The sequence below is a fragment of the Stegodyphus dumicola genome, chromosome 7 (assembly GCF_044657685.1).
Source record: "Stegodyphus dumicola isolate Sdum_Otavi_A_Nest chromosome 7, ASM4465768v1".
NCBI classification, from domain to species: domain Eukaryota; kingdom Metazoa; phylum Arthropoda; class Arachnida; order Araneae; family Eresidae; genus Stegodyphus; species Stegodyphus dumicola.
This window is the reverse complement of record NC_140774.1, coordinates 51794308-51810775: the sequence shown is the minus strand read 5'-3', so window position 1 is coordinate 51810775 and position 16468 is coordinate 51794308. Positions and strand designations below refer to the sequence as shown.

At 31.6% G+C, this 16468-nt stretch overlaps 1 protein-coding gene across 3 annotated transcripts in view; it reads left to right on the top strand.

Moving 5' to 3' along the window:
- Positions 1-16468, top strand: part of LOC118195043 (solute carrier family 12 member 4-like) — a 189459-nt gene that overhangs the window by 123672 nt on the left and 49319 nt on the right. For all 3 annotated transcript variants that reach the window (XR_015042001.1, XM_085820197.1, XM_085820196.1), the window contains exon 16: positions 11042-11235. Coding sequence is in view for 2 of the 3 variants with exons in the window: in XM_085820197.1 (XP_085676323.1) it covers positions 11042-11235 (194 nt within the window). In the remaining variant the exon portion in view is untranslated. The remainder of the gene's footprint in view (positions 1-11041; positions 11236-16468) is intronic.

Below are 16468 nucleotides of genomic sequence, written 5' to 3'. Positions count from 1 at the left end.
AAGACACTTTTGTTAACTATGCTGCAATGCTACTTGATCACTTTTATAATGTTTTGATTAATAATTCAGATTGTGAAAAACTTTGGAGTGTTGTAAAACTGGTTCTAATTTTATTTAATGGCAGTGCCACAGTAGAAATTGGTTTCTGAGTTGGTAATGATATTATGGTGGAAATCTTCAGGAAAATTATTTAACAGCAATGAAAACTGTTTATGATGCCTTAAAAGTAAATGGAGTTGTAATGAATATTGATATAACTCCTGTTATGTTACAATATACCTGATCTGCTTGTGATGTATATCATCAAGCACTCAAAAACAAGAAGCTGTGTGATAGTGAAGATTTAAAAAAAAAAAAAAAAAAAAAAATTTACTGGACAAAAGGGAAAACACAAGCACAAATTCAAATTTTGGAGAGAATGGAAATTAGCAGATATGTATCTTCCATTGACTCGCAAATTGCAGACTTAAAAACAATACAATCTAGTTTTGTGCTAATTTTTAAGCATTTTGCCCTATTAATATTTTGTTTAGTTACTCTGTCTTTCTTTCGTAGTCGTCTTCTCTTTTTTTGGGGGGGAGGTTGGTGGTGGTGGTGGTGGTGGTGTTGTTGTGTGTCTGTCCGTCCTCAGATCTAGTTAAAAAAAATTACATTTACTTTGTATTATACGTATGTGTGTATATTAAAAGTTTTTCGTCAAAGTCTGTTGTCTTCTTTTAAAAAAAGAAAAACTGCTTTTTTTACCTTTTTGAGTTTACCAACTGTTGTACTATTGCAGTGGTAATTGGTTGGCAGTTATGTTTTATTTAGTAGGATAGATGTAACTGCTCTCCCATTGCCATTTTGTGAATGATAACTTACATACTAGAATATATTTGTAGTACTTTTTAAAACAACAGAGCTGTCATCCGTGACATAACATTTTATTACAGTTAATGATGAAAAAAATCTTGCATTTAAATGTTTTTACATGGCATAAAAAATCAATGAATTTGATTTCTTTTGTTTATTACTTAGGTGGAATGATTTGTATTTAATTTCTTTTGAAAATGTATAGTTTTATGCATGTAAAATTAATTTTTAAGTTATACTTTTAACTAATTAACACATCGTTTAATAAGCCTCGAGACTAACTGACAAATAACGTTAGTAATATCAACTTGACTTCGTTGTTTGAAAAAACTAACCTTCAAATAACACGTGTCTGAGTTTCATGGCATTCGGACCAAAAACAGTGAAGCTGCTGTAGTGAAAGTGACACTACTTGTGCATTTGTGGACAAAATGGAGAAAAACTAATTTCAAGTGTTGATCAAACATTGCAATTTAATGGATAAAAATACTGTTCAAGCTCAGCAATGGCTTAAAAAATGTTATCCAGACTGTGCTCCATTGAAAACAACCATTTTCCTTTGGTACGCTAACTTCAAGTGCAGTCGTACAAATGATGCAGCACACTCGGGTAGGCCAAATGAAGCAGTCACTCCGAAAAATTTGAAACAAGAGTTGAAAATCATGAATAACCGCAAAGTGAAAGTTAATGAGATTGCTGAGATGGTAAACATATCAACTGGAAGTGCGTGTGCGATTTTACATGAAAAGTTGGGCATGGTAAAAGTGTTTTCTGAATGGATGCCACATGTGCTCACAATGGAACAAAAGCAACAACAAGTTGACGATTCACAGAGCTGTTTGTCACTGTTTACTTGCAATAAACAGAATTTCTTGCATCGGTATGTGACAATGGACGAAACATGGATCCACTATTTCACTACGGAGTTGAAGTGGCAGTCAGCTGAGTGGTGTGCAGCTGGTGAAAGCCATCTGAAGCGTTTAAAAATGCAACAGTCACTTGTCAAAGTCATGGTGGAAGTGTTTTGGAATGTGCAATAATTTACATCAACTACCTTGAAAAGGGAAAATCTATCAATAGCGCCTATTACAGTGAGTTATTGGTGCATCTGAAGGATGAAATCGCAAAAAAAAAAAAAAAAAAAGACCGTACATGAACAAGAAAAAAATCATCTTCCATCAAGACAATGCCCCGTGTCACAAGTCAATGCAAACACTGGTTACATTGAACAAGTTCGGCTTCACTCTGTTTCCCCACCCACCATACTGTTCAGATGTAGCCCCCAGCGGCTATGAAATTTGTGAAATGGATGTTGTTTTCTTAGTTAGTCCCAGGACTTATTGAATGATGTGTTATATTTATGTTGATATTTTATTATAAATGTATTTCAGTGTCAGTGACTGCATGCATTTCAGATGCACTAACAATCACTTCTGGTATTATATAACATGTAGTTAAAAAGGAAACTTATTTGGACTTAACTAATTTTGTGATGCAACTGATTGCTGATGAGAATGTTGTTTAGTATGTACACTGATCATCAAAATTAAAGGATAATGAGAAAAAATATGCTCACAAAGTTAATGTTGCAACTAATGTCCAATGCTGTAATTATTTATGTTAATTAAATACAATTGAACACAAAATTGCACTTCTGCACATACATTAGCACAGAAAATACACTAATTCAGTGACTTACAAAGTAGTGCACAACGTATTCATGTTGGATTTCCTGTCTGTAGCATGGTATCAAAACGTTTGTAGCTTGGTTTAAAGTGAGTGTGGTTTCTGAGAGAAATCAATATTCAGTAGTTATGGCTCAAAGGCATTTAAATAAAGGTCAAAAGTGGCAAATAATTGGTAGAGTACTGTGGAGCCTACTGTGGTACCGAAAGGGCCGGGTTCGAATCTCAGAAAATGGCATGGATGTTTGAAAATGTATAGTGTCTTTGCGACATAGGGGCACTCTAAATATATGGTGAGCCAAAAGTGCTCTCTTGTGTTTGATGGTAGGGAAGAGGGGTGGGAGACCCTTGAACCACCTACTGGAATGCACTCCCTCAAAATTGAGGTTGAAGTCCAACCTTCTTGAGGCTATGGCAACCATTCTTTCAGGAAGTACATGGACAAGACAACTACAACAACGACAATTGATAGAGTCAAGAGAGGTCAAACACAAATAAATGGATGTCAGCCAAGATTTTAATATCCCTCAAAATGTCATATCAATTCTCGGCCTCATCGAGCATATGTAGTGTCAGAATATTTGCAAACAGAAGATATCAGCCAAATGGATTGGGCACCTTACTAATCTGACTTGAACCCAATTGTGCATTTGTGGGATGCCTTAGAGTACCAAATTCCTCCCCCTCAGACCCTCCAGGGACTGGGCGGGAGGAACGAGAGGAGTGGTGTGCAGTTCCACGAGACTTGATCAAGACATTGCTAAAATCTATGAGATCAAGATGCATATTTACGTAATATTACAGTATGCATATTTGTCTGAGGTGACCATACACCATATTAACCCTTTAACTGTCAAGTTATTTTTATGATTTGGGTACACAAAATGTCAAAATTTTTTATTGGAAAAATCAAATGTTTAGTACAAAATAAAATATACTTATGTAGTTAAAAATTGATATTTTGATGTACATGGGTAAAATTTTTAAAGTTTTGTAGCCACTGCATATTTGCTTGAGGCGGCGGCCACTCAACATGGCAGTTGTAAAATTCGCTTCTAGTGGAGCATTATTTTTTTAAATGAAAAAAAATATATATTTTTTCTAAAAAATAAATAAATAAATAAATAAAATAAAAGTGAATACCTATTAGTAGTTTAGTAATTCAGTCTTGTGTGGTACAACTGGAAACACTTTTCCAAGCACAAACCAACTCCACAATCACTACACCAGAATCGTGTTTCCTTCCTTATCTTTTTCCCATTTTTACCCTTTTTCGAACAACACACTTTGCACTGTCTTGTAGACTCACGTTTCACAGGAGTAGGAGGAATATGGGAAATAAAATGTCGTTCAGTAAGACGGGCAGGTTTTTCTATTGTAGGTGGTCTGCCAACATTCTTTAGTCCAGAAGCTGCATCATCATATTTATGTAAAAGCTCTTCTACAACTTGGATTCGAAATTTTAAAAATGTAATACGTTTCTCAACTACATTTTTATAGAGCAAATATGAGTTCCACCAAAGTACCTTATCTAGTAAATGTAAAAATATCTTTTTATAATATTCTTTCTGACGTTTTCGGATTGTTGGATGAAAGGATATTTCCTAATCACAGCGATCTACACCACCCATAGTTAGACTGTAGTCAGAAACAATCTTCGGCTTGAGTATATCTTCATTTTTTATTTGTTTTTTATTTTTGAGGCTGACCATGGAAGTATCATAAATACTGCTCATCAAATACACATCCTTCATCTTGGGTTGAAGAATCTAAATCTATATAACATTTCAAAAAAGAAGATGCCATTTTACAACAAAAAGATCCCATGCACTTTAAACCAAAGCACTTAAACCTCTAACCTTTGAAATCTTCAGTTAAGTGCTGTCATCTATTGAATTGAGCGCACATTAACTTTCCCCGGGATACAGTCGGGTTAGACAAAGAGATGAAGCTGAAATAAAAGTCTCCCGATATATATTCGGGTATAACAACACGATGCACTCAAAAAAATTACCCCGAGAGATACTCGGGCATGACATTTTCGAACACCAGTGCTGTGCCCGAGATAATCTCGGGCATGACAGTTAAAAGGTTAAAGAAAAGTTTTTCACAAGAGGTGACTTAATTTTTCCATCATTTTGCTGTTTCCATAAATTTTGTTTTAATTTCAATGTTTTGTGAATAATCAACTGCCAAGCATAGTAATTTACTGTCATATTATAAAGTTTCATTTTAGCAACTTATTATACAATATTTTTAATCTGAAAAATAAACAAGGTATAATGCTATAAAGCATAATTTACGAAATAGCTCTTAGTAAAAGCAAAATTAGTTATGTAATTAATTAAAAATGTCTTCTTTTTAATTTTTTCATAGTAAGCATTTTACCCATGTAATTCTCTCAGATTATTCGAAATTCTCAGAATATGCATCAGTTTTCTGTATAAAATTAAAATTAATTTTACACTTTTATTTCTTTCTTTTTTTTTTTTTTTTTTTTTCCCCCAAAAATATTTCTGGCTTTTTGCTATTACAGAATTGGTTGGGATAACTAATGCTGTTGCATAAATTTATGTTAATAATTTTTCATTAAGTATCAGTTACATTTTATTTCTGTTATTATTCTTGAATTTTGATGACCAGTGTAAATACTGTATAGCAGGTTTCCTTAGTTTGGCAAAAACTTAATTTTACTGAAAAGAACAACTCCTATTATAGTTATAATGGTAATGTTTTGAAGATTAAAAAATTGAGGGTTTTTTTTTTAATCAAATTATCAAAGTCGTAACTAACTAGCAAATTTTTGTGTTTTCCAAGTAGTACCATAAATAATTTATTCCCAGCACAGCCAACACATGCTGTGCAGCTAGACAGAAATTTTTCCTGAAACACTCCTGGAAAATTCAGGGAATTTCATTCTCCTGTTTGAGTGGCAACCCTGGTTCTTTCACATAAATATGTCATTCAGAATTGGGTAAGAAAGAGATTGAAATGCCATTGTGCAGGATTTGATAATGGGCTGGATTAAACAATTAAATGGCCATATTTGGCACATAGACTGGCTTTTCCCAGGTTTCAACTTTTTAGCAACTTTAACCGTTTTTGCAGTATAGTGACAGCTGCATCAGTGTTTTGAGGTTAGGCATAGGTTCTTCTTAAGGAGCCAAAAATAATAATAATAAAATTAGGCTTTTTGAATTTGCTACCCTCCCCCCCCCCAATAATATATTTATACTAATCTAAGGTTGCATTTTTGCCAATATTAAGTTCTACATTAGCATGCTTCTCTTCTAGTTACAAATTGTGTCAAGTGATGGCAATAGCAGGATTTGTACAGTCCTTAAGAGTCCTTAAAAGTCCTTAAATTTTTTTGAATCAATTTTTGGTCCTTAAAAGTCCTTAATTTTGATCAAAATCAGCAGAAGGTTCTTAATTTTAATCATCTGAAATTTCTCTCTGTTTTTACGACTGCCATTTTAAGTGTGAATTAGCATTTTGGAGGAATATTTTTTACAATTCACTGATGTTTATGGTTATCTTTTGAATGGTTTCATGGGTTATAATTTGTTTCTATTTCTAATATAAATGATGGGATACTCGAGTTTCTAAGCAAGAAGTGAAACATAAGCATTTTGAAATTCATTTTTTCTAATAAAGAGCTCTTAAACAATTTTTCGCTTTTGGAGTTGTGAATTCTTTTATTAAACGATTATAAATTTGATGACTTGTCAACATTTTGGTGATTTTAAGATCAGTTTCTATAGAAAATTTTTAATTCCAAGATCTGAGAATTTTTCGGCGATTTTTTTTTTTTTTTTAAAGCATCATAACATTGATAAATTTAATTAAAATAATGGTAATATATTAGAATTATATTTAAAAAATAACATTAAAAAAGCATTTTTTTCGCTGTCATATTATAAAGTTTCATTTTAGCAACTTATTATACAATATTTTTAATCTGAAAAATAAACAAGGTATAATGCTATAAAGCATAATTTACGAAATAGCTCTTAATAAAAGCAAAATTAGTTATGTAATTAATTAAAAATGTCTTCTTTTTAATTTTTTCATAGTAAGCATTTTACCCATGTAATTCTCTCAGATTATTCGAAATTCTCAGAATATGCATCAGTTTTCTGTATAAAATTAATTTTACACTTTTTCCTTCTCTTTTTTTTTTTTTTTTTTTTTTTCCTTTCCCCAAAATATTTCTGGCTTTTTGCTGTTACAGAATTGGTTGGGATAATTTTTCTTTAGTATTTTAGACATTGCAGCTTAAAAGGTTTAGAAGGATTTGAAGGCAAGATTTTATAGATCCACGATTCTAGAAGATTCAAGAAATATGTAACAAAATAAAAAATGTCTCCATGTTATCAACACATAATGGATGTATTTTACAGAAAGTTTGCAATGAATTTCTTACTTTTTGGAGAACGTCTGGAAGAATAATGGAAACAATATTTGAATGTTTTACTTCTGATATTAGAATCTTACCTGTTTATCTTCCCTTTATTTTCTCTACTTTTCATTAGACTCAAGCATGGAAAATATCAAAAATGCTTCTAATCTTATCACATGGGCAGACATTATAGAAAGGGATTTTTTTTATTAAAAAAGAAATTGAAAACTTATGATTTTTAAACCTTTGTCTGATATTGTAGTTACTTTCAGCCATAATGATAATTTGCTTCACGTCTATCGGGGGGTTTGGGACTATTTAACTTTTACCAGATCAAGTAAACCCTCATAGGTACATTTTGGAGAGCTTGACAAGCTAGGAGATAAAGCACACAGAAACTAGCTAGAACATTAGTTTGCATATTGAGACAAATTTCTAATTATTGTCAGAAAGGATGCTTGAAGAGAACTAAATTGATATAAACTAGCCAAAATGTTTGCGAAGGCTTGTAGAAACATTAGTTATTTTTGAAAGCAGGAAAGATAAAAAATTAACACCTTCGCCGGGAATCGAACTGCAGACCCCTGTAATATTGGCCCAGTGTGCAAACCACTGCACCAAGAAGATGTGAGAAATACCTTATATACTTCCCCTTTTAAAGGGCGACTGGGGTTTTTAGGGGACCCAATCGCCAAATCCTGGGTTTGGAAAACCGTCATCCAACACCCTTTTAGTTCGAGTGCCACTGTACAGACATTAGGTATTTTTGAAAGCATGAAAGATGAAAAATTAACAACGCCTTCGCCGGAATTCGATTTGCGGACCTCTGGAATATCGGCTCAATATGCAAACTACTACATGAAGGCTCGCCAAGAAGGTGGGAGAAACACCTTATAGGCTTCAAATTAAAATGACGGATAAATATTTTGTTGAGTGTTGTTACAAAGCATAAATGATTTGTAGCTTTTAATGTGTAATTATTCTAATATAGTTTAAGAATCAATGTCATAAATTACATGTATTTTAAACTGCAAAATTTTATTAGATTTTGATTTTAATAGGGCCTTTTTTTTAACAAATATTGTTAAAAAATAAAATTTAATAGTGGCCATGTAAATCCATAATGACTAAGATTATCTAGTTACCCAATTTAATTATTTATAACTAACTACTTGTCCTTAAAAATTATCTCTACATATTAAAGCGAGTTATTGCCTTTCATTTATACTCGCTGTGGTCACAAGATAAAACACAAAAATGTAAAAATTCAATTAAAACTTATTTTTTGCATCTACTGAGACTTAGAATAATATATACAAAACAACTTACCACCTCTGGTGCTTTAATGGCTTATTGGAACCTTAAAGTATATTAACTGAGTTACAACCCCTGGAACTCTACACAAAGCTATGACATTAACTGCATTAATCAGAGCCTGACTATGTTAACAAATAAAATTTAATAGTGGCCATGTAAATCCATAATGACTAAGATTATCTAGTTACCTAATTTAATTATTTATAACTAACTACTTGCCCTTAAAAATTATCTCTACATATTAAAGCGAGTTATTGCCTTTCATTAATACTCGCTGTGGTCACAAGATAAAACACAAAAATGTAATGTTGCCAACCGTGCCTTCATTAGGCTTTTCAGGTTTGTTCCAATCAGCAGGTCTCTTTCTAGACAAGCAGCAGAGGGACAACATTCAGTCAGTTGTTATGAATCATGCTGATTATGATCTTACTTCTCATTTGAACTTATGCCGTTTGACATAAAATCTCCCTGCTATTTACTAAACCTCTAGACTGACCAAGTATGTGACAAAATGAGACAAAAAAAATTTAAAAAAAAAAAAAAAAATCAACATAAAGCTAACTATTAGTAAAACGTAAATGTCACTTATCTTCTTTCAAATATATCCAACTATTATAAATCGAAAATATTTAATGCAACTTGATAAACTGTATGTAGTTTATTTTATTGTCAAACTTATTAATAATTATGTTGGTTAATTCATGTGTAGTAATAATGCATACTACTTAGGGATCTATTTTATTTTTAGGATGGTATTACAAAAGTGAAATTCAGGCATAGAATAATGTTTTGAATTGAATTTATTCAGTTCCCATTTGCTCATAGGTCCTTAATTTTTTTTCAATGGTCCTTAACCTTTTCGCAACGGCGCACCTTTGTTTAAGATGCTCGTGCGGGACGGAAGAGAATCAAAGGCAGTTACCGTACAGGACGGAGGTTTGGCATCGCTAAGCCTAATTTTATAACAAAAATCAGAAAAACAAAAGTTTCGCTTCTAGCATCGTAATTTTTGTTATCATTTTAGATTATTACTTGAGCTCTTATATATGTTAAAATTAGCCCTTAAAACATTTTTTTCTTTATTTTACATGAAAATATACTTAAAAAATTGCTTATCTTCTAAAGTAATTTTCGGAAGCGCTATTCAAATTATTCCAAAGTTTTAATTGATAAAATCCATCAATAAAGTTTAAAATTAATAAAAAGAACACAATAAAGACTATTTACAGTAAGAAGTAACACAATTTAAAATGAAAACGAGTGTGCTAAATTTCGAAGCACAGAGAAGTATCACTTTGTAACTCTTAGAAAAAGTATCACTTTTTAACTCTGTAGAAAATGAATCAGCACTCTCATTTGCATTAGTAAATGGTTCACTAACCATACTAGGGTATTCTTTCTCTGATAAATAGCGCCTTCCCGCCATAATAGACTGGAGGTGAGGCTTTCCTAAATAAAAAAAGAAGGAACGGAAATATATCTGAAGGCAATGTAAAACGTAAAAGAACTCTGCACAGTAACCCTAAATGACCGTAGATAGTAGAGGGGGGAGAAATAGAATAAAAAGAGGGAATTTGATATAAATCAGATATGAGAATGTTTTCATTAGCACGCAGCGATATAAAGAGCCCACCTCTGTTTACGCTTTCCCTCCCCCCCTCGAACAGCTGATGAGTAAAATACCAAAGTCAAGTAGAATATATCAAACTCAAGGTCAGGAACCTAAAACTGTGTTTATTTCAAAAGTAATGGACACAGGATGCCATCTAGTGGCCTTCAGAAAAACGTTCCACCTTAAAATGCGTATACGCATCACCCGTCCTCTGAATGCGATTTTTACTGATGCGCGGATGGGCCGCCCGGCTGTAAGAGACGTTCTTAGGGAATGTGCCTGTCCTGAAAGGGTTAAAAGTGCTTAATTTCCATGTGCAGAAATGTGTACGAACCATGAATAGCTGTAAGCCATATTTGAAGGTTTATGGAAGTAAATTTTATTATTATTTTCTGATTTCTGTTAACATGATTTTTCTCCTTTTGTATATGCTTTTAAAAAAATTGTCACCAGAACATTGTTTTTGAAACCTTAGTCCAAAAGAGATTTCTTAATTGTATAATTGTGTAAATAAATGCATTACCTTATACTTCCAAGATCATAGTGAAAAAGAAAACATTTGTGGATTATTATGGAAACCTGTATATCTAAGTTACCCAGTCTTTCTATATGAAAGGCAGCTGCTTCAAAATTATGCATGGGGATGATAAATTAAATGTCTTATGTTTTGTATTGCAACACTAGCAAACGACTGGTTCTATATTCTTTCCATTCATGTTGATCAATTTTCAAGGCATGATTTTGTATACAGATTTTATTTTGTTAGGCAGGATTTTGTATTTTAAGTGAAACCATATGCCTTCTTTGAGATATAATAGTAGTCTTTTGGAGATTTAATTAGTAAATATTATGTTATAATTTAAGAGACCATCATATGTTATGTGTCTTTTGTTTAATTTCGATATGTTAATAATGGGAATTATGATCCAAGCAAGCAGATAAGTGGTTTCTAAAGTAGAGCCTGTATACTTATTAGCTTCTGCTGAATTACTGCAATATTTTGATTTATTATGAAAGTTCTAAATATCTGCTAACTGCAGTTAAAGCCTTGTTAATATCTATATAACCAAAAAATCAAATTTACTTCTAAAATTAATGTCTTTGTTTGTAATTAGTGGATTCATAGAAAATTAAGTGTTAATTATGGGTCATTAAAATATGTTGATTTTTCAGTGCTGAAAAAGAATGGGGAGATGGTATAAGAGGTCTAGCTCTATCAGCTGCTCGTTACAGTTTACTGAGATTAGAAGAAGGACCTCCGCATACAAAGAACTGGAGACCACAAGTTTTGATTTTGTGCAAATTAGATGAAGAACTGAATCCAAAATATCCAAGAATGTTTTCTTTTGCTTCTCAGCTGAAAGCTGGTAAACTACAACTTTTATTAAGTTCTAGAAAATTTGACTTTTTATTTTTGTATGTATGTTTTTTTAACTTCTATTGATTTCTTATTTTATACATTTTTTATGTGTGTTTTCTCATGCATTTTCATCATTCACCTTGTTTGAAACATTTTTAAAAACAAAACATGCAAAACTAAGTGTCATATTGTAAAATCTTTTAGAGTTTTTTTCCAAGAACCATAAGTCATAAAAATTTATAGTTTTATAATTGTTTGCAAATATAAAAATATGTAACTCTTTGAGAATTTTGCATTTGCATTTAGTATTACTTTATGAAATTCCAAAATTTGTAATTGTTCTGGGGGGGGTGCTATCCAAAAATTAACAAGTTAAAAAAAAGAAAAGGAAACGGGGAAAAAAAAAAAAGAATGAAAAAGAAACCTCCAACTACCTGTTAAGACTGTGATTTATCAAATATGAAAATTATTGATTTGAAAGAACAGTGTATGTGTATTGAATTTTGTTTCAAACTTATTAAAAGTGAACCTGAAGTTTGCACTACCTGTTAAGACTGTTTGTGATTTATCAAATGTGAAAATTATTGATTTGGAAGAACAGTGTATGTGTATTGAATTTTGTTTCAAACTTATTAAAAGGGAACCTGAAGTTTGCCTGTTATTTAACTATTTCATTTCAGAAATAATCATACATTGATTGCAGATAATGATTGTTCCAGGCTTTAGCTGGGAAAACCTCAGAAAAAATTTTTCATATCTTATATAAAAACATCTTATTTGATTATAGGCAGAAGATTTTTAGTACCTATGAGTTCTGGATAATGTCATGACACAGATTAGGGAATTAATTGGATGAACTGAACATAAGAATATTGCTGATAAGTTTATGGCATGAATGTGTTTGCTATGCAGCAGTTTATAGCATTATTTGACATGATTTTTGTTCTTCTTCCTTATTCCCCCAAATTAACTCTGGAACTTTTTCTTCTTTAGCAAATGTTAAATATAGCTTGAAAGGAAAAGATCTAGTGCTGTAATTGAAATGTTAAAAAAAAAAAAAAAAAAAAGAAAGAAAGAAAGAAAAAGAAAAATCACAAATGTTATTACATAAAACTGCAAAGCAGATTTATTTGAAGGGGGAATAAGGCATTATAATGTCAGTTAATTGATATTTTTAAAAGAATTTCATGAATATCGGGGTGGCTGCTTTTAATTGTTGAGTTTGCTTGATAGGTAATTAGTTACAAGAAATTAATTAATAAGTAATACTGAAAGGTGGCCTTTTTTGCTAATTCTGCAATAATTATGAATGTTTTGGCATAATGATAGACACACTTACATAGAGATGCTGTTAATATACTAACTAGAAAGTATGCCAGCTTAGCATGGGAATGTAATGGCAAAAACGTAAATAAAGTGATTACAACTCTTTTTAAGCACTCTGTAAGTGATTTCCAAATATTTCATTTAATTTTACAGTAGGAAAATGACAAGTCTTCCAAAAGATATGTATGATTTCTGATTCTAGCTCTGATCTTTACAGTTTGATTTGAAATTAAATTTAATTGATATATCAGCAATATATATATATATAATTCATAATAGTAAGAAAACTTTCTGTATACCATCTCCAAGGAACACAAGTTGAAAACCATTTTTTTTTTACTAGAAATTAAATTAGTATTTTAAACAGTAATTTCAATCTCCTTGTTTAAAAAAAATCTGCTAAGCAAAATCTTTAATCGCAAAAATACCAATAGTAAATTTTAAGTATTGAAAAAGTAGCTATTGTAATTGATCACAGATTAATCGACTTATCAAGGGTATAAACCAAACTACCGTCAATTAACAATAACTAAATTAAAGAGAGTGTTTCATCTTACTTCCAAGTAAGCATCAAATTATTTTCTAGATCCAAAACATAAGTCACAATTAATACTCAATCCAAATAAAGACAGTAGTCCATTTCAGCCAAAAGAATCCTGTAAAACAAAATAGTAAAAAATCGTAAAATTAAAGTTTCTCATGAAGAACACAATCTGAACGAGATGCTTACTTTAGAAGACGTATCCCCTATGTTCTCATTTTCAAACTCAAAAACAGAAGTAAACATTAGAGTATTAAAAATTAATTCAAAATCACAAGAAATAAGGAGATTGAAATTACTGTTTAAAATACTAATTTAATTTCTAATATTTTTTTTTCCATTCATTCAGGGTTTTTAACCTGTGTTTCTTGGAGATGGTATATGGAAAGTTTTCTTATTATGAATTATTGGTTTATTACTTTGCAGCTTTAGCGCAAGTCATAGGCTTTTTAATTTTCTTTTAATTACTTTATTTTGAATATATATATATATTTCACCAGATTTGCAATTTATCTGGTGAAATTAATTTTTTATTTTATTTCTAGTTCTTTACATCCACAATTAAACTTGCTAGATTAATTAATGCAACACAGTAATATTGGGTGCAGTATTTATTTATCTAATGTATACAACACTGTTATTTCAAGTATAATATGCTGATAAACTGTGGAGAAAGTAGCAGTAATATATAAAGAAGTATTGGATGCTTACTGAAATACCATCAGTCTTTAAGAGCATTTATTTAATTAAAAGTAAAACAAAACAATGTGTATATGTAATACATGCTATGTGACAATTTAATAGTAATATTGTATATATATATATTGAAAAGTTTAGTATACATATTAAACTTATATATATATTAAATGTTGAATGATCTAAAATTCACTTAGTTTGAAAACAAGTTTTTCTAATACTTGCGCAACAGCTGCAAAGTAAGATAATAATAATTTATGTACTAAAGGAATGTTGATTATATTATCGCCTAACAATTTTCGGAGTTAAACTTCCTACATATGTGTTCCCTCTTTTTTGATTCTTCTACTAAATTTATATTAGACGATAATATAATCAATATTTCTTTAGTAAATAAATTATATATATATTAAACTTTCACTTTGAGTGGGTGATTACTATAGTCAAAAGGTAAGAAAGAATGCTAAGCCATCTTTTTGTTTTTACAGAACTAGTAGTTTTGCACTTTAAAGACACAAAGATTCGTAACAACTAAGCTTTATAAAAGAGTGGGCAAGCACTGTACCTTTGTAGCATGAGCTTCTGATTCTGTATTTATTGCTTGTTAAAGTGGCGCAACTCCTGTTACTTTACTGCCACTAGACTTTGATGCGGTTTTAGGTAACAGGATTATCAGAGCCCTGGGAAAGACTCTACGGGTTTGTTAATATCTTTGAATTTTAAGTTTAGTTCTTGTTAGTGGAGTTACTGCCCAAGTGAGGTGCAGTTTGAAGCGTCAAGTTGATGCATTGTGAATTTTGAAGAATCTAATAAAGGATTCTTTTAACCTTTTTCCTGTCTGGTTCCTGCACTTACTTCAGCAGACACCATGAAAGCTTATATCAACTAATATATACAAAATTCCTTACATCCTTATAAGCGCTTCCCTAATTGGGTTTTGAATTATTACATTTTGTCACAGGAAAATATATGCATTATGGTATGAGTTGGAAGTGTAATTTTTGTATGAAATCTAATGGAACATTATTGTTATAAAATAATTCAATGTGCAAAAACAACAGCATATAATGGAATGATACATTTTACTTAAATTTGAGATCTTTAACGGCATATCTAATGTTTTGACTTAAATTGTGTATTCAGTCAAAATGCTGTTCATTTGATATAATTGCATTCTAATAAACCATTGCTTATATAAGACCTGTTTTTAATCCTTTATGCTTAAAAATTTATTAAAATTTTTTAATTAATTTTTTGTGATACAAATTCCCATACATTAAAGCTTAGATATTCATAAGTCTGGCATGATCCAGGCTTGCTAGGGAAGAAAAATCTGTATGTTTTATCCATAGAATTTATTGATGCACATGATGTTTCATTTTGTCCATACTACATGATTTCAGTATTTTTTGTTATTAATTTTATTTTTGGAAAGTTGTTTATTACTTTCTGACCAGCGAATGTTTTAAGCTAAGAATTAAACATACAAATTTTAATGCTTGCACCAGTCAGTTAAAAACTTTTTTTTTTTTTCTCATCAGTTAGTATGCACGTAAAAGTTTTGGTCCTAAAACATGTGTATGTATTCGAATATCTCCAGTGTTCTGCAGATTGGTTTCTTTGAAGTTTCTTTCTCTACTTAAAATTAAAAGGCTCATTCTGACATTTGAAAAATCTAAAAAGCATATATTTCTTTTTTCTTTATATAATTTGATCATGCCACTGTAAGCGTTTTTACTCGAGAATATGCACCAAATCAAGGTTGGTTTTCTGCTGCCAGAAAATTGTATTTTGCCTTTCCAGGGCAGAAGCTGGTTGCAGTCAATCAAAACAACAGGAATTAATAAAAGTATTTAAAATGCTTTATAATTTGGTAATACTTATAAATTTACTAAATTATTTTGATATATAAAAATTGCATATATTTTAATAAATACAAGGTAACCAAAAAGGTTCTTACTCTTTCTGATATGACATTTGAAGAGTGAACTCCTACATAAAAATAGTTGCCAAACCTGGTGATGAAGTGGTTAGGATGGAAGTCCGGACATTAGCCAAGAATATAAAAGTGCATTGCATCGGTACTTCAAACATAACTCACACAGCCACTGATTGAAATGAACGCATCAAAGGCGCTTGTTCGGAGTTATTTGCTGTATGATTTTAAAGTGGGCCAGTCACCAGCAGAATCAAGTCACCAAATTTGCCAGGCCTTTGGGGATGATGCCGTTAACGAACGAACCGCTAGGAAATGGTTCTAGAAGTTCTGGTCAGGGGATATGTCTCTTAGTCTTAGTGATTCACCATGCAGCAGTCGGCCACAAGTGCTGGATGATGAGGCCCTGAGAGCAGCCATAGAGTGTGACAGTAGCCAAACATGTGATGAGCTTGTTGCACTCTTCCAGGTATCTGATGAAATGATCAGACTCCATTTGCACCACACACAAGCTGAGAAAGTGGGTACCCCACTCTTGCTTACTCGGCATCGCAATGCATCCATATTTGATCAAGTGCTCACCAGCGATGAAAAGTGGGTCCAGTATGACACACCCAGTCATTCCAGACATTGGTTGTCACCCCGGGACAATGTGCCTCACACTGCGAGACCTTCTCTCCACCCAAACAAGATCATGCTCTCTATCTGGCAGACTAGTCACCAAGTGGTGCACTATGAGCT